Raw genomic sequence first — 17,255 nt, 5'->3', positions numbered from 1 at the left:
GTGTGACGGCGCCCAGGGAGCCAGGCGTGCGGCGTGGAGGGCAGTGCCAGCTGGGTTTAAGGCTGCCTGGGACAGCAGGGGGCGGTGGGGGGTCTCAGGTCGGAGTGTGGCCAGTCGGGCAGGGAGGGGTTTGAGGGACTGAGCAGGGGCTGGAGCCCCGAGCGGGGCCTGAGTGGAAAGTGACGCGCCGGCCCTGTGTCTGCAGCCCAGAACGTGACCGTGGACGAGGTGATCAGTGCCTACAAGCAAGCCTGTCAGAAGCTGAGCTGCAGGCAGATCCCCAAGCTCCTGCGGCAGCTGCAGGTACGGCGGGGCGGCCGTGTTCCCAGGGCACCGCGGAGCGGAGCAGGCTCTAGTCCAGCTCACGCAGAGCAGGAAACTCCGTCACTAGGGAAAAGCTGGTGCTTACCAGTCTGAACTAGAAATGTTACATGTATCGTCTGACTTCTAAAGGTGAAAGTTCACAGACACAGAGCGCGGAGTCCCCCTCATCCCTCCCTGAGACCCCCGGCTCCGTGTGTGCAGGGCCCTGACAGACACGCCGGGAGTTCCTGTTGGCGGTGGCCCACGTCTCCCATCCTCCCAGCCACCCCTCACCCCTGCAGCCCTGCCACCTGGCGGCGGGTGAAGCCCTCCAGCGCTTCTCCTCTGGGCCCCAAGTGCCTGTCTCTGGAGCGCAGGCCCCTCAGACTCGCCGCCCGTCTCTGCGCCTGGGCTAGGGGATGGGGCTGCACAGGGGGCTCCAGGTGGCAGCTGAGGGCGAGGGCCTGGAGCCCTGCCTGCTTCAGATGGGCCAGCCCTGTGCTAGCGCATGAGCTGGCAAAGCTGGGCCTTAGCCCCTTCGTGCCCAGGCATCAGCCAGCCGCCCCCCGTGTGGGACAGTCTGTAGCCCGGAGAACAGCCCTGGTGTCTATGGGAGCGCTTTGAGCGCCCCCAGGAAGAGGCCGGGAGGACTGGGCTGTGTCGTCCCTGCTGCACGGAGTGCCTGCTGCGTCCCAGCCTCAGCTCGACCTCCTCCCAGCCCTGTGCACTCTTCCCTCTGCCTGCACACCCCGAGGGACGCCCCGCCCCCTCCGTCCAGCGGGGCCGCAGGGGGCAGCACCCAGGCCCGCGGGGCGCCAGGGTGGGCCTGTGTTCAGGCCCTGCGGGCACAGAGCACCCCGGCTGCCAGCAGTGGACGTGCTCTGGGCCCCTCCCCCGAGCCCGGCCTCAGAGCCTGGCGCCTGCAGGCGCCGTCCCAGCCAGCGTCCTGTCTGCCTCCCCAGGAGTTCACAGACCTCGGGCACCGCATCGACTGTCTGGACCTGAAAGGTGCGTGTCTGGCAGGCGGGGCCTGCGGGGCGGTGCGGGCTGCTGCCTCCCGGGACTCGGGTCAGGTCCTGGGGCCGGGCGAGGAGCCGCAGGGCCCTTCCCGCCTCCCTTGGCCAAGCCCCCGCGCAGCGTGCGCCATGCTCATGGCCGCTGCCCCCCAGGTGAGAAGCTGGACTACAAGACCTGTGAGGCCCTGGAGGAGGTCTTCAAGCGGCTGCAGTTCAAGGTCGTGGACCTGGAGCAGACAAACCTGGATGAGGATGTGAGCGGCCCTGTCCCCGCCCGTGCGGCTCCTGAGCTCTCCCGGGCCCTTGGGGCGGAAGGGACCCCTCGACACAGGCTGGGGAGTGGGCGCGGGCAGGGCCCCCGAAGGACAGGAGGGACCCCTCGACACAGGCTGGGGAGTGGGCGCGGGCAGGGCCCCCGAAGGACAGGAGGGACTCAGCAGACTGCCGAGGGGAGTGCTGGGGCCCGCGGGCTGCCCCGGAGCGGACACCACCGCGGGTGATCGGAGCGTAGCCTGTCCTCTGAGACCAGGGTGTTCCTGCCTCCAAGGGCAGGGGACAGGAACAGATGGGGGCTCCTGGGACCCGATCCAGCAGGCCTCGTCCTGCCGCAGACATGGCTGCATCAGGGGTCGGGTGCTGCCGTGCAGCCACTGCCTCCAGGCTGGACACCCGGACTGCTCTCAGCTGAAGCTGGCCCTGCCCCGTCCCCGCGGCCCCTGCAGCCGAGGCCCAGCCTGTGTCTCTGCCCCCAGGGTGCCTCCGCCCTCTTCGACATGATCGAGTACTACGAGTCGGCCACGCACCTCAACATCTCCTTCAATAAGCACATCGGCACGCGGGGCTGGCAGGCCGCCGCCCACATGATGCGCAAGGTGGCTGCCCCGCCCCTGAGCTGCCCCGCCCCGTCTCCCCGTCCCTCCTCCCCTCCTCCCCTCCTCCTGCACTCCAGGATCCCTGCGGGTGGCTGTGCTGACCGCCCCCCATCACTCACACTGGGAAAGGTGGGCCCAGAGGGGAAGCCCCCATCCCCGTGTCACTCACACTGGGAAAGGTGGGCCCAGAGGGGAGGGGCCCCCTTGTCACTCACACATGGGAAAGGTGGGCCCAGAGGGGAGGGGCCCCCTGTCACTCACACTGGGAAAGGTGGGCCCAGAGGGGAGGGGCCCCCGTGTCACTCACACTGGGAAAGGTGGGCCCAGAGGGGAGGCCCCTGTCCCCTGTCACTCACACATGGGAAAGGTGGGCCCAGAGGGGAGGGGCCCCCTTGTCACTCACACACTGGGAAAGGTGGGCCCAGAGGGGAGGCCCCTGTCCCCTGTCACTCACACACTGGGAAAGGTGGGCCCAGAGGGGAGGCCCCCCCGTGTCACTCACACTGGGAAAGGTGGGCCCAGAGGGGAGGCCCCTGTCTCCGTGGCACTCACACTGGGAAAGGTGGGCCCAGAGGGGAGGCCCCCCCGTGTCACTCACACTGGGAAAGGTGGGCCCAGAGGGGAGGCCCCGCCAGCCCGACTGAGCCTTCCCTTGCCAACCGTGGCTTCAAAAGCAGATGACAGCTTGCTCTCCCACTGGACCGTGGGGTGGCAGGTCCCTCAGAGTGCTGGGGCCGGGCCTAACCAGCGCCTGCCCCGGCTCCCAGACCAGCTGCCTGCAGTACCTGGACGCGCGCAACACGCCCCTGCTGGACCACTCGGCGCCCTTCGTGGCACGCGCCCTGCGCATCCGCAGCAGCCTGGCGGTGCTGCACCTGGAGAACGCCAGCCTGTCGGGGAGGCCCCTCATGCTGCTCGGTGAGCGCAGGCTGGGGCCAGGGGCCGGGGGCCTGCTGCTGGCCGTGGCTGGTGTGGGGCCTCGGGGCAGGGTGGCTGGGGGAGGCCCGGCCAGTCACTGCCCACCTCGCCCCCAGCCACGGCGCTGAAGATGAACGTGAGCCTGCGGGAGCTGCACCTGGCCGACAATAAGCTCAATGGTTTGCAGGACTCGGCCCAGCTGGGCACCCTGCTCAAGTTCAACTGCTCCCTGCAGATCCTGGACCTGCGCAACAACCACGTGCTGGACTCAGGTGCGTGCTGCTGGCTCCGACGGACACGGGCACACACACACCCTGCAGCAGTGACCCTGGGTGGGCAGGGCCGGGCTGGGGAGCCCAGAGACGGTGTCTGAGCCAGACTGGTAGTCGGCGACGACAGCTCAGCAGACCCTCAGAGCCTGCAGTGAGGTGCTGACGTGATTAAGGTGACCTGGAGTCCCCGAGAGACCACTCAGGATGAAGGTGCCGGATGGAGGAGCGCCACAGTGTGGGGCCTTGACCTCAGCCAGTCCTGTAAAAGCGCAGAAATAGAACCCAGGGCCGTGATAGCAGGTGCAAAGGCCCTGGGGTGGGGGAAGAGCTTGGGTGTTTGCTGTTTCACAGGGGTTGCCCCGTTAGGGTGGGGGCCCCAACAGTCAGCAGGAGGAACGCAGCGCTCCACCAGGGGTTGTGTGGGTATGGCCCCTTCCCTGTTGAGCAGTGTCCCCTGGCCGTCCTGTGAGGACAGGGCTGGTGGTCAGAGAGCGACTTGGAGTCCAGCGCCCCCCATCTGCCAGGGGCCAGAGCCCAGAGGGAGACAGGGTGTGTGAGCCATCCCGTTGGGGTGCTGGCATGAGCTGGCGGCCGAGGGCGTCGTGTGCACAGAGCTGCCTCGGCCGGGGCGGCCCCCTGAGGGCAAGGGCCCGTTCCCTGCCCGGGCCGCACGCCAGGCTCTGACCGCCACCTCCTCAGGTCTCGCCTACATCTGTGAGGGCCTCAAGGAGCAGAGGAAGGGGCTGGTGACCCTGGTGCTGTGGAACAACCAGCTCACGCACACGGGCATGGCCTTCCTGGGCATGACGCTGGTGAGTGGGGGGGGGGGGGGCGCCGGGGCCGCAGCCGGCCTGGGGGGGGTTCCCTGGGGAGGCAGCCCCTCCCTCACTGCCGCCTTCTGTCCAGCGCTGCAGAGCCGGGCAGCACGTGGCACAAGGGGCAGTGCTTGCCTTAGCTGCTTCCCATCTGTGTGTCCCACGCTGCTGTAAGCCAGCCACGCAGGCGGACACTGGCCTGGGAGCCCCGTGGACCCAGCAGCCAGGAGGTCGGCGCCCGGGGGCTGGGCCTGAGTCCTCGGAGGCCCCTGTAGCCCGGGCCAGCGCCAGCGGATGCCTGTGGGGCCGAGGCCCACCCGTGGCCACCTCTGGCTTGCGTCTGAGCCTTCCCTCCACCAGTGGCTTCCTCCTCGTCCTCACCCCTGCCCCCCACCCCTCCAGCCCCACACGCAGAGCCTGGAGACCCTGAACCTGGGCCACAACCCCATCGGGAACGAGGGCGTGCGGAACCTCAAGAACGGGCTCATCAGCAACCGCAGCGTGCTGCGCCTCGGCCTGGCCTCCACCAAGCTCACGTGCGAGGGTAGGGGCCGGGCCGGGGCGGGGGGCGCGGGGCCGGCCCGCCAGGCACGGGGCCCGTGGCCAGCCCCTGCGGTCCCCCTCGCAGGCGCGGTGGCGGTGGCGGAGTTCATCGCCGAGAGCCCCCGCCTCCTGAGACTGGACCTCCGCGAGAACGAGATCAAGACGGGCGGGCTCATGGCGCTGTCCTTGGCCCTCAAGGTGAACCACTCCCTGCTGCGCCTGGACCTGGACCGTGAGCCCAAGAAGGAGGCGGTGAGCGGGGCGCTCCCCGGGGGCCGCGGGCGGGCGGGCGGGCGGCGGCGCCCGGAGCCCTAGCCAGGCCGCTCTGCCCGCAGGTCAAGAGCTTCATCGAGACCCAGAAGGCGCTGCTGGCCGAGATCCAGAACGGCTGCAAGCGCAACTTCGTGCTGGCGCGGGAGCGCGAGGAGAAGGAGCAGCGGCTGCAGCTGTCGGCCTCCATGCCCGAGATCACCATCACCGAGCCGCCGCCGGCGCCCGCCGCGGCGCAGAACGGGGCCCCGGGCCCCGCGCCCGGCCCGGACTCGGACTCGGATTCAGACTCTGAGGGGGAAGACGAGGAGGAAGACGGGGAGAGGGATGAGGCCGGCAGAGACCAGAGTCCCTCGGCCCCCTGCCCTGCCCTGGTGCCCCCCACAGACTCCCTGGGCCCTGGGGACAGGAGCCCCCCAGGCAGCCCCCCCTCCCCCTCTGAGCAGCGCATTTCCGTGTCCAGCCCGGGCCGGGGCCACAAGGTGTTTGTGGTGACCCGGGTGGAGAGTCCTCCCGAGAGGGCCGAGCCCCCTGTGCCGCCCGCCCCCCTCTCCCCTCCCTCCCCTCCCTCCTCCCCTGTGCTACCGCCAGCTGAGGGCGGCGGCGGCCAGGACCCAGGATCGCCTGAGCCTCAGCCGCAGCCGGAGACGCCTCAGCCAGGGCCGCTGCTGCCCAACGGCCTGAAGCCCGAGTTTGCCCTCGCGCTGCCACCAGAGCCGCCCCCGGGGCCCGAGGCCAAGGCGGGCAGCCGCAGCCTGGACCACGGTGAGGCCTGGTGCCAGCACGGCCTGCTGGCTAGAGGACCCTTGAAGGGGCAGGGAAGGTGGGGCTTGGGGCCTGCTTCCTGCCAGCTGCTCTCCCGGGGTGGGGGCCCGTGCACCTGCTGCCCAGTGTGGTGGGGACAGGTGGGCCTGTGGCTGGCCCGCTGCCGCCTGACCAGAGCCCCCCTGCCCCGGCCTCGCACACAGAGCTGAGCTGCCCCGAGAGCGAGAAGGAGCTGGAAGAGCTGCTTCTGGAAGCCAGTCAGGAGCCGGGGCAGGAGACACTGTGACACTTTAGGTGAGGCGCCGGGGGCCGGGCCGGGGCGGGCCGGGGCGGGCGAGCTCTGCCCTCACCGCGCGCCTGGCTTCTCCCCAAGTTCCTTTCTTCCGCTCGGTCTGGGAGGAGCTGAGGCCAGAGCCGTGAGAATCTGCTCACCGTCCTCGCCGCGTTCCGGGGCCCAGGACGCCAGGGGCGGGAGCTCGCAGGACCCCTCGCCCACGACACTACCGGCGCAGGAGCCACGGGAGGCCCTCCCGCCCTGACTTCACTTGTATTTATGTGCCCCTCACTCTGAGACTGGACATGGCTGGGGGTGGCCGGGAGGAGGAGGACGGGAGGCTGTGCCTGCGAGGCCGGAGGGGGCCTGTGGCCGGAGGGGCCTGCCCGTGGTGGTGGGCGGTCCCCGTGGGCGGGCACAGCACCAGGCAGGAGGCGTGGCGTGGGGGCGCTGAGGTTCCCATATCAGCCCCAGGCGGGGCGGGGGGCGGGGGGCTGGGAGTGGAGGATCAGAGCTTTCTTTTCTTAAGTGCAATAAATCTATCAGGGAGCGGGGGCGGGCAGCAGCGCGGCTCTGGGACCCTGCTGCCCGGGCCGTGAGGGTGCCCCGGAAGCACTACAGGCGGCGGGGGGGCGGGGCTGGGGCGGGCTGCTCCTGGCCGCGCCGCTCTGTCCACACCTTTTCTAATAAACTAGGGCTGGGCTCACGTCGCCTGCTGTGCTGCTGCTGCCCCGGGCGCCCCTGGTCCCCCAGAGGCTGGGTGGGCCGCAGCTGCATCCCCTCCCCGGCTCTCGGGGTGCCGGATGTGCCCTCAGCCCCGGGTGTCCTGTGCCTCCGTGCCGGCAGACGCCGCCTCGTCCCCGCCAGCCTCGACGTTTGCATAGGAACAGGCCCGGGGCCCGCACGGCTCCAGCTCCCTCCTGCCCAGTGTGGCTGGCGCGCAGCGGGAGGGCTGAGACGTGCCAGCCCCAGCACAGCCGGCTACCCGGGACACAGTGGGGACTCCCACCTGGGTGCAGGGCTCACGCCACGGCCACCCTGCTGCCCTGTGGCGCCTGTCCACAGCCCTGAGCCTGGGGCAGCGTCCTCTGATGCCGGCTGTAGCTGGCTGGGAGGCGGTGTGAACATCCCGTCTGAGCCCAGCCCCCAGGATCCTGGCAGGCCCTGGGCCAGCTGTGGCTGCTGCCTGTGGCGGAGCCCCTGGGGCACCCACGCCCTTGGCCCTCTGCCTGCACCCCTGGGCTGGGGGTGCAGGGCTCGGCCTGTTCACCTTTGTGTGTGCCTCTGGGGCTGGACTGTGTTCCCCCTACACAGGGGACCAGGGTCTTCAGGGAGACGACCAGGCTGAAATGGCAGCCTTGTGGGCTGCGGGCTAGAGTGACGGGTGCCCTTGTAAAGTGGGGTGGAGGCAGCCCCAGGAGAGCCCTGCGGGAAGACGGGACGCAGTGGGCGTGGAGGGCCCTGGACTGCCACCCACGCCCAGGAGCCAGGGAGGGCCGAGGAAGGGCCCCCGCGGCCTGTGGCGTGGGCCACGGTGGGCTCTCGCTGGGAACCCCCCAGGCTGCGGGCTTTGGCAGTCCCAGGTGTTGGGGTGCGGGTGCTGAGGGGACCTTTTGCCCTCAGCCACTAGGGTGTCACCCAGGTTTGGGCCCCGCAGCCCTGGCTGAACACAGGACTGCACCTGACTACTTGGCTGTGTGCCGGCAGACGGAACAGGTGCCGCGTGTGTGGCGTCACAGCTGCTGGCCACGGGACCCTTCCAAGCTCTCGCGGCTCTGTCACTCCCTGGAGCCCGCTGACAGATGGGGGAGGGAGGAAGCAAACAGCCCATCTGTGGGGCGGAGAAGGGAGCCCGTCGTGTGCCCTCTGTTAGCCCCTCGGCCTCCCTCACGTGAGCTCCCAGGAGCTACTGCTGTAGAAGGGACCAAGGGCCCTGGTGGGTGGGAGCCCGGCCACGCTCAGTGGCCCAGTGGAGTGCGTGCAGCCCGCTCCAGAGCTGTGGCCTTGGTAGTGACGAGGCTCGAGTCTGCCCCCTGCTGGGCCTGGGGGTGCCCAGTGCTGCTCAGCTCCAGCCAGTCTACAGGTCAGTGGCTTCCAGTTCAACTCGGGCTGACGCTGTGGCGTAGTGGTTAAGCGTCGGCCTACAGCACCAGCAGCCCATATGGGCCCCGGTTCGAGTCCCAGCTGCTCCTCTTGCGATCCAGCTCTCTGCTGTGTCCTGGGAAAGCAGTGGAAGATGGCCCAAGCCCTTGGGCCCCTGCACCCAGTGGGAGACCAGAAAGAAGCTCCTGGCTTCAGGATTGGTGCAGCTCCGGCCATTGAGGCCATCTGGGGAGTGAACTCTGCTGCTCACATAAATAAAACAATCTTTAAAAAAGTTTTGTGGGTTTTTTTTTTTCCAACTCATACTGGCTCACAGGTGGAAGGGAAGGGGGCTATGGGTCCTAGTGACACAGACGCAGGCCCGGTGGTGTCACAAGGCCCTGGGCTTCGTCCTTGGCAGGCTGTCCCTTACCGCTGGGGAACATCACCAGCCTAGCCCAGCCAGGACAAATCCACTGCAAGAGGACGCTGGCCTGGGTCCACCTGTGAAGCGGCCGCTGTGGCCAGTGCATGAGGCCAGGGTCAGCCCTCCGCGTCCAGGCCTGAGGCTGGGCGCCTCCCTGGGCTCTCAAGTCCCTTGGGGACGGCCCCTGGGCATGCCCAGTGTTGCCCCCACCCCACTGGGCCCGGCAGGCTGAGCATTGGCCATTGAGGTTTCCCAGAGGAGCGATGCCCCTGGCCTCGCCTCCCTGCGCTCAGCTCTAGCGCCGTGGCTTCCCCACCCTCGTCACAGAGCTGAAAGTAGCTTCAGTGTGGCAGCCAGCGAGGCCTTTGGGTGGGCCTGCAGGGGGGGAAGGCAGCCCCCTGAACAGTTACTTTGGGGAGGCGAGGCCAGCCATCCCAGCCAGGCCTCATGAACCCATTACGCTGAGGGTGGAGGGGCTGTGAGGTCACCGGGGCCGCCACCCTTGGAAAAGCCAGTTCCTACCCTGCCCTCGGAGGGGCAGGCTCGGGGGTGGGGACAAGGACGGGGACCCCTGAGGCCTGGGCGCTCCCGGATGCCTGAGTCAGGCCGGCCCGCCCGCCCTTTGCTTTTCCTCCACGCCCCCGCAACCTGCTCGGCTGCCAGGGCACGGCCGCAGAGGCCCGGCGCGCGCCCCGACGCGGAAGTGGCCTTGGCAGAACAAGGCAGGCCTGGTCCCCAGCTCTCCCAGCCAGGGAGTCCAGGACGCGACGGGCGAGCGACCAAGCCCTTTCCACACCCTCGTTTATTGCACTTGAACCCTGCCGTCCTCACTGGCTCTTCGGAACCGGCTCACGTGCCCGGGGAGCACGCCCAGCGCCTGCAGACCCCTGCCCGAGGCTGCTCAGGCTGAGACGCACCTGGAGAATGTGGCCACCCCGCGCCTCCCCCGGCCACTGGGCCCCGAGTCCCCAACAGCCGGCGTCCCCAGGAGGCCCTGCCGCCGGCGAGCACCCCCTTCCGGCCCGCCTGGGCCGGAGTTCTCCCCGGAGCCAAGCGCGCTCAGGCCACCGCCGGCCTCGGCTTGCCCCCGGGCGCCCCGTCCCGGGCGCGGTGGGCTTCGCTGGGGCTTCCCGCGGCCGCCGCCGCGCCGTGGGTCCGGTGGGGAGGCTCGCGCGCCGGGGACTTGGGCGGGCTGGCCGGCTTGAGCGCGCTGACGGCCCGGATTTGGCCCATGCGGCGGCGGATGGAGTGGTCCAGGTTGACCGTGCAGCGCAGCAGGCACTGCGCCTCGGCCACGGTGAAGGGGAAGTCGGCGCCCAGGAAGCGCTCGAAGAGCTCGGGGTCGCCGTCCAGGTCCAACACGTTCTGCAGCGCCTTGGTCATGGTGTGCAGCTCGCGGCTGTTGTCGCGGAACACGTCCCAGAGGCGCGCGCGGCCCTCGGGCGCGCCGCCGGCCTGCTGCCGGTCCTCCAGGCACTGCAGCACCCAGCTGAGGCGGCAGGGCCACTGGTTGGCGAGCACGACCCAGGCGACGGCCTGGCGCGGCGTGGGGCCGCCGGGCGCGGCCTGCTGCTGCTGCTGCAGCAGGCGCACGGTGATGGGCACGGTGTTGACGATGCGCCGCATGGACACCACGTTGTCCGGCACGTACTCGTACAGGCAGTCCCGCTCGTCGTGCAGGCAGAAGAGCGCCTCCTGGATGCGGCGCGCCGCCTCGGCGTCGATGCGGCCCTGCGTGCGCTCCGCCCCGGCCTGCGTCTCCACGGCCAGCAGCTGCGCGCCCTCGCCCCCGCCGGCCCCGCCGCCGCCCGGGCGCCGCAGCTTGCGCGTGATCTCGCGGTAGAGCAGGTCGTCGCGGCTCTGCACCGCGTCGTGCAGGAACTGCAGCTTGGTGCGGCGGCCCATGACGGGCACCGAGAAGGGCAGCGTGACGGTGCGGTTGAGGAAGAGGTAGCCGTTGTCGGCCGTGCCCTTCATGTTGCCCGCGCTCTCGAGGCACGCGGCCAGGATGCTGGGGTCCACGACCAGGATGAAGATGAAGGGCGCGTGGCTGTCGGACAGCAGCGTGTTGATGGCGTTGAGCACGCCCACCACGCGCTCCGGGTAGCAGGTGTCCAGCCCGGTGACCTCGAGCACCACGCGCAGCCGGCGCCGCTGGTAGATCTCCAGGAAGCACAGGAAGTCGGTGAGCAGCTCCACCTCCTTCTTCACCTCGCACATGAAGCCCAGCTGGCTGCCGAACTTCTCGCGAGACACCAGCCGCTCGATCTTCTTGCGCTGGCTCACGAACAGGTGCTTGCCCACCGAGTACACGGCCATGAGCAGCCCGGAGCCCGACAGCGTGGTGGCCGCGCCGCCGAACACCTTGAGCACGCTGCCACCCGCGGCGCCGTGGCCGCCCAGCGACAGGTAGAGCAGCCCCACGCCCAGGCTGAGCGCGGCCAGCAGCGCCAGCAGCGCCAGGCACACGCGGCGCCGGCAGTGCCACTCGCGCTGGCAGAGGCCCGGCGTCGTGGCCGGCTTGTTGCCCAGCACTGAGTACACGCTGAAGGGCAGCGCGCCGTAGTGGCGGCGGATGCCCTCGCACAGCGTGGTCACCAGGCCGGCCCAGAGCTTGTCGGTGCCCGCGTACTGCCAGGCGCTGAAGCGGATGAAGAGGAACTGCACGTTCTTTCGCCGCAGGTGCAGCTCGGTGATCACGGGCTGCAGGAACACCAGGTACCACAGCAGCCGCGGGAAGCCCCAGCCGCCCACGGCCCGCGGCCGCCACCGCACGCGCTGCAGCTCCTCGGCCTCGCGCTGTGCCGCCTCCTGCTGCATCAGCACTGTGAGGAGGGGGAGGCCGCGTGAGTGGGGGGCGGGCCGGGGGCGGGGCCTGAGGAGCAGGGGTGGGGGCGGGGAGCAGCGGGCCGGGACTTCCGGGGAGCCACAGGTGGCCCTAAAAATTAGCAGGGCGCAGGTGCGTAGGGTGCGGCCTGGAGGAGCCCGGGGCTGGCTTTTAACCGGAAGCACTCCGGGGTGGGCCCTGGTGGGAGGATGAGAGCCAGAGCCGGGCAAGGGGCTAGAGGCGGGTCTGAGGTCCGGAGGGGCCCTGGGCGTGAAGGAGAGATGCTGAGGATGCAAAATGCAAGGCCGCAGAGACCCAGCCTGGCTTGCCGCTCCTCCTCCAGGGAGCCCTCCCGGGTGCCAGGCTGAGCCAGGGGCCGGCTGCTCTGCCTAGTCTGGGACGCCAGTGCGTGCAGGACCAGGATGGACAGCGCCCCAGCAGGGCTGGGTCCCCTGGGCTCCGCGCAGGAGCTGGAGGAGGCCTGCAGTGCGGGTCCGGAGCCGCCCCCGGGGCAGGAACGGGTGCAGGGCGCGTCCCCAGGCTCGGCCCCCAGACCTGTCTCCTCCCAGGGCCCTCGCTGGTTCCTCTGACAGCACAGGGCCAGAACCCAGGCCCCAGGCGAGCGGCTCACCAAGGTGACGGCCTGCACCAGGGCTGGGGACCCAAGGGAGGGGTCACGCCTAGCCCCACTGAGCACTGAGCCCTGCACAGCTTGAACCAGGTCAAAGCCGCCGCCTGCCGGGCCTGGCCAGGCTTGGGCCCCTGTCTGCGGTGGGCGTGTCCGCTGGCTTGTGTCAGGGTGCAGGGGCCGGCCCGGGGAGCAGGGGAGGGGCAGGACCAGCTGTGGTCTTCTGGAAGATTCTTTGGGGTGGACTCAGCGGGAGGGCGAAGGGGGGTGAGACCGGGAGGACCTGGGCAGGGGGTGTGGGCCGGGGAGGGGCCGGGGCTCCGCCTCTCGCCCCCCCACCCCCCCACCCAGAGCCTCACTGGTGATCTTGTCCAGCATCATGTGCAGGCGGCAGCCGAAGGGCGCGTAGAAGCCCACGGTCACGGGCACAGGCACGTGGCACAGCGTCTTGGCCAAGCAGCTGCAGTAGACGTCATCTTCCGTCAGGATGTCTGAGGTGGGGAAACCGAGTCAGCGGGCTGGCTGGGCACCGCCCCCCTGCCCGCCCGCCCGCCAGCGCCAGCATCCCTGCCTTGCTCGCTCCCACAGGCGGCGCAGGCCACAGAGGGAGCTGTGGCCACTGGCAGCTTCCATCTCCAAGGCCACGCGTGCGTCCCTTGGGGCCCCACGGAAGGACCCGCCCCTGGAGCCGGCAGGCTGAGTCTGGGAGGTGGTCCTGGCCCTCCCTCGCCCAGGAAAGCTCCGCTGGGCTCTCTCCTCTCTCCCCCTCCACGGCCCCAAGTCCTGGCCGCACCACCTTGCTCTGCACCCCCCAGTGACAGCGACGCCCCCCTGAGTGGCTCAGTCTCCTCTGGGAGCCAGCCGAGCCCTCAGGCGATGCCGGTGTCTCATTGGACACTGAGGACCTGGGTTCTGCCCTGAGGGTCCCCGGGGAGCCATGCACAAGCACGCCAGGGCAGCCCCGCCCCCACCACCAAGTGCCACTTCTCGGACCCAGGCTTGAGGAGCCAGAGAGAGGACTCGGAGGTGGCGAGCACCCACATCCAGAGACCCAGGGGGGCGGGAAAGCAGCCGGGACTGGGGGCAGGGCCAGGCGGGCAGGCGAGGACTCGGGACAAGGTCAGCTGAGGCGGCGGCCAGGGCAGATCCTAGCTCTGATGGCCGGAGTGGGGGGGCCTCTGTTCCCCGGCTGTGAATTGGGCACCCTGGCCCCAAGGATCCAATGACTAAGTCCCCACTCAGCTTTGCTCCACAGTCAGACCGGGCCTGGACCCTGCCGTGTGTCCCCACCGTGGCCACTGCACGGCCCACCTGTGGCCTATGCCTCCGAGCCGTCCCGGGGATGAGATCCTGGGAGCCTTGCGCCTGCATCCCCGTGATGGGGCCTGCGGCCCACCCCTCCACCTCTCCCACTGGGCTCCTTTCACTGAGCCCCTTCTTCCCTGCCCCTGTGCCCTGTCTGCCCCCCCCCCCTGCCCCGAGCAGAGCCTGGCCCCGGGGCAGGCGCTCGGTACCCAGTCGGGAAACCACTTCTTCAGCTGCACGCCTGGCCTGGCCCCCACTCCACATTCTCCACGGCTGCCGGGCCAGCAGCGGCCGAGGGCCACCCAGCCTGGGGCAGCGGCACCGGGCAGCCCTGGACCCCAACAGGTGAAGCAGAGGCAGCCCCCAGTCCCAGGGCGGCAGGGATGTGCATCCCTCCCGGACAGGGGCCCAGAGAGCGCCAGCCAGGGAGCACGAGGCCTAGGCAGCGGGCACGGCGGCTGCAGTGCCGAGCAGAGGCCGGGGGAGCCTGGGTGAGCACCGGAGCTGTAGGTGAAGGAGCCGCAGGCTGCCGGGGCTGGCAGTGGCCGGGCGTCCGTGGGCTCGCTGGGCTCCAGGAGGACCCCGGCTGCCGAGGGGAGGGCTGGGCCGCTGCTGGCCATGGCGGGGGCCGCGGTGAGTGTGGGGGGCTGCTGGGGGGCGGTGGCTGGTCCCACGGGGGCAGCGGTGGTCGCAGGTGGCCCCTTCTGGGCCCTGTGAACCGGGCAGTGCCGTGGGCGCAAGGGGCTGGGAGGTGGAGGCTGGGGCTGCCGCCGCTGCTGCAGGACAGGGGACTGGGGGCCCCGGCGCCGGCCACCGCTGCCACCGCTCTGGGGGCTTTGGCAGGCCAGCCGCCAGTGTGGCTGGGGGGGTGGCCGACAGGGCCCACGGGCTCGGGAGGCCGCTGGGTCCTGGCGCCGCTGGTGACAGCATCCTGGAAGGAAGGAAGTGGCGGTGACTGGGCCTGGGTCCCCTGGGGGGCCGTGGTACCAACCAGAGGGGTCTTCTGCAGGAGGCTGGGGCTGGAGCATTCTGGGAAGTCAGAGACGGCGGCAGGGGCTGGGCTGCTTGCCCGTGGGGGGTGCAGGGGCCAGAGAGAGGAGGACCAGGCCCAAGGCTCCTGCATCGTTGGGGGAAGGTGGGCGTCCCTGCCGCCCCCAGTTCCTTGGGCCCCTGAGGGTCCCCACTCAGAGTAGGGGAACAAGGAACCATGGGTAGTAGCACAGAGAGGGGACAGCAGGGACTGGGGAGACACAGGTTGGCAGGAAGGTGTGGGCCCCGGTGGCTGGGGACCCACGCCAGCCCTAATTGAACTGGCTGTGAGGTGAGGTGAGGGCCCCTCCCTAACTGTAGTGCACCTGTAGCTAGCATGGGGGCCGACCCCCCCAGCCTGACTCAGGCACAGTGGGGGGGCGCCCTCTCCCGCCAGGCTGCTCCCCACCCTGGAGAGGGCTCCAGGCCTGCAGATGGGGAGGGGGACTCTTCCTATGCTGTGGTCCGGACCCTCCCATCCCCCACTCTGCAGAAGCCCCCATGGGGCTGCCCCAGGCTCTCTCCAGGGGCCTCGGGTCTGTGTCTGCCAGCTGCTCGGCCCCGCTCCCCCAGCCCCCCAGCAGCACCCTTACCTCTCTGGCACCCTAGCTCGGGATCCAAGAAGTAGCGCTCGGCGGTGGCTCCGGTCCCTGCGCCCTTGACGAAGCGGACGCTGCAGTTGCTGTGCATGGCAGGCGGGGCCGGGGGCCTGCTCCTGGCGCAGGAGGGGGACGAGAGCTCAGGGCCAGCCCCCTTGACCGAGGTAAGGCCTGGGATGCTGGGTTCCCCGGGTCATCCCGGGGGATGGAGGTGCTCCTCAAAGTGAGAGGCCGCGATGGGGAGGGATGGCGGCGGGGGGGGTGGGTGGGGGCTCACTGGGGGCCATGGGTTTGGGTGTCCAGGAGCTCCTGGGTCTGGGACAACAGGGAGTGAATGCTGAGTGGGTGGGTGGGCGGGGAACAGGTGGGCGCTGTGGGAATGGGGGTCCGGTGAGCTGAGGAGGGGGTGACAAAGCCCAGAGCCAGGGGGTGGGATGGAGGGGGTACCCAGGGACCAATGAAATCAGTGCTCCCCCCCACACACACCAGAGCCTGGCTTCCGAAGGAACCAGACCTGCGGGGAAGATGCCGCTGCCACGGTGAGGGTGGGCGGCCCGGCGGGGGGCCCTGCCCGCCCCCTCCCCCAGCCCGGGGTCCCAGGTACGTACCTGGCGGCGGCCTCGCGGCCCCAGCGCCCTGTCCCACGGGACGCCCGCGCCGCGCTGCCCGCCCGACCGGTTCTCCCGCCTTGGCCCCGCCCTCGCGCCCCCCCCCCGCCCCCCAGGCAGCCGGCCCGGCGCGCGCTGCTGTCGAGGATCCGCGGGTGAGGACCGGGGAGAGGGCCTGCCGCGCTGCGTCCGCCGCACGGGTCTCTCGGGGCCCTGGGCGCCCCTGCCGCGGGCCGAGGGCGGGCAGTTCCTGCACCGCCGGGCTGTGCGACCTCGGAGGTGACCTCACCCCTCTGGCCTCGGCTTCCTCATTGCTGAGTGGGCCGGGGCCGGGCAGCCTCTGCTGGCAGGGCGAATCAGGTGGGCGTCCCCCCGGCTCAGGGCCTGGCCCTCGGCGGGCCGCGGCTGACCCGTGCTGGGCACGGACTGACCCAATTACGGGCACTGCTCCAAATCCCCGGGGGATGGCAGCCACAGCACGCGGTGGAGGGGCTCCCAGGCCGGCTGGCGGGAAGCCCCGGCCCCGACTCCCAGGCGGTAGCTTGTGCTCTACAGGCTGCCTCCTGGGCCGGTGCCCTGTGGATGTCTCCTTGGGGACATCTTTGGACAGATGAAGGCCAGGGCAGGGCTGGACAAGAGGGACCTTACGATACCGTAGAAGCCCCTCTGCTCTTCGGGGGCCCATCTCCCTGCGTGCTGAGAGATGGGGTGGTCTGATGGGGCCAGAGGGGAGCCACACTGGGGGCCAGGGTCACAGGACCGGAAGAACCCCACCCAGCACTGGCCCCTGCCTCCCACCCAGACTAGCTCTGTACAGTCCTTTGGGGAAGGCTCTGCCCTCCCCCCACTCCCAGCACCCTGGCTGTGGCGCATGTCCAGTGCAGGGCATGAGGTGTGTCTGTGGGTCCTCTGCCCCCAGCTCGGCACGCTCCATTCCCTGGGAGACATCTGGGGTCCAGGAGGCACCCCCACCCACCCCACCCACGTCCCGGGGAGTGTGGGGTCCGCAGAGGCTGCTGGGTACTAACGAGGAGCCAGAGTCTGGGGAGTGGGCACGTGCACTCAGCTGAGGGGGGCCGGACAGGAGCGGGGTGGGGTCTAGCGGGGACCCTGCCCGCTAGCAGTGTTCGAGCGGGGGGTCTCTGTCCCAGCCTTGGGTTACGGCTCTGAGGCTGGGGCTCTTACCTGCATCGGGCACCGAGGCAGAGCGGGGAAGGCAGAGGCCGGAGCCGCCCGGGGACAGACAGCTGGGCTCTTGTCCTGGGTGAGACTCAGGGTTGCCAGGCTCAAGAAGTGCAACAGCGTGTTGGGGGTGGGTTGGGTTTGGGGCATCTGGCTCCACCCCTCCACCGTCCATCCTCAGGTCCCAACCAGCCCCAGGCCCGCCCACAGCCTGCTGCTGGGGAGCCCCGGGCCCTGCTCCCCCCGCCCCGTCCCCCACTAAGCCCAGGGCAGCCCCAGACTTGCTGGCACGGCAGTGTTGCCCGAGAGGCTGTCAGGGCCCCCTCCTGTGCCAGGCCCGCACAGCGGGGAGGGACCGAGGCCAAGGGCTGAGGAGGGTGGGGGGCCCCGGGCACCACTGGGCCAGTGCTGCTCCCCGCTTGCCCCACTCCCACCACGAGCTGGATGCCACACACACAACCTTTATTGAGTCTGGCACAGAGGGAGACGCCCAACCCGGCCACCAGCCCTGCCCCCCCCA

The 17,255-nt window shown here is 70.3% G+C and overlaps 2 protein-coding genes across 2 annotated transcripts in view; one reads left to right on the top strand and one right to left on the bottom strand.

Moving 5' to 3' along the window:
- Nucleotides 1-7,192, top strand: part of PPP1R37 (protein phosphatase 1 regulatory subunit 37) — a 35,955-nt gene extending 28,763 nt beyond the window's left edge. The window contains exons 2-13 of the mRNA XM_062176824.1: nucleotides 206-303; nucleotides 1,266-1,311; nucleotides 1,473-1,573; nucleotides 2,072-2,191; nucleotides 2,959-3,109; nucleotides 3,226-3,381; nucleotides 4,081-4,193; nucleotides 4,599-4,740; nucleotides 4,825-4,991; nucleotides 5,075-5,774; nucleotides 5,978-6,068; nucleotides 6,148-7,192. Of these exons, the coding sequence (XP_062032808.1) occupies nucleotides 206-303; nucleotides 1,266-1,311; nucleotides 1,473-1,573; nucleotides 2,072-2,191; nucleotides 2,959-3,109; nucleotides 3,226-3,381; nucleotides 4,081-4,193; nucleotides 4,599-4,740; nucleotides 4,825-4,991; nucleotides 5,075-5,774; nucleotides 5,978-6,060 (1,877 nt within the window). The 3' untranslated portion in view covers nucleotides 6,061-6,068; nucleotides 6,148-7,192. The remainder of the gene's footprint in view (nucleotides 1-205; nucleotides 304-1,265; nucleotides 1,312-1,472; nucleotides 1,574-2,071; nucleotides 2,192-2,958; nucleotides 3,110-3,225; nucleotides 3,382-4,080; nucleotides 4,194-4,598; nucleotides 4,741-4,824; nucleotides 4,992-5,074; nucleotides 5,775-5,977; nucleotides 6,069-6,147) is intronic.
- A 2,424-nt stretch (nucleotides 7,193-9,616) lies between these two features.
- Nucleotides 9,617-17,203, bottom strand: NKPD1 (NTPase KAP family P-loop domain containing 1). Its single transcript, XM_062175950.1, has 4 exons — nucleotides 16,739-17,203; nucleotides 14,940-15,061; nucleotides 12,372-12,503; nucleotides 9,617-11,382 (listed from the first exon to the last, which is right to left on the bottom strand). Exons 2-4 carry the CDS (start codon nucleotides 15,034-15,036, stop codon nucleotides 9,617-9,619), a joined length of 1,995 nt encoding a protein of 664 aa, XP_062031934.1. The 5' UTR covers nucleotides 15,037-15,061; nucleotides 16,739-17,203.
- Between the last annotated feature and the right edge of the window lie 52 nt (nucleotides 17,204-17,255).

The sequence above is a fragment of the Lepus europaeus genome, chromosome 19 (assembly GCF_033115175.1).
Source record: "Lepus europaeus isolate LE1 chromosome 19, mLepTim1.pri, whole genome shotgun sequence".
NCBI classification, from domain to species: domain Eukaryota; kingdom Metazoa; phylum Chordata; class Mammalia; order Lagomorpha; family Leporidae; genus Lepus; species Lepus europaeus.
Note: the sequence above shows the minus strand (reverse complement) of the source record. Positions and strands in the feature narration are given on the sequence as shown.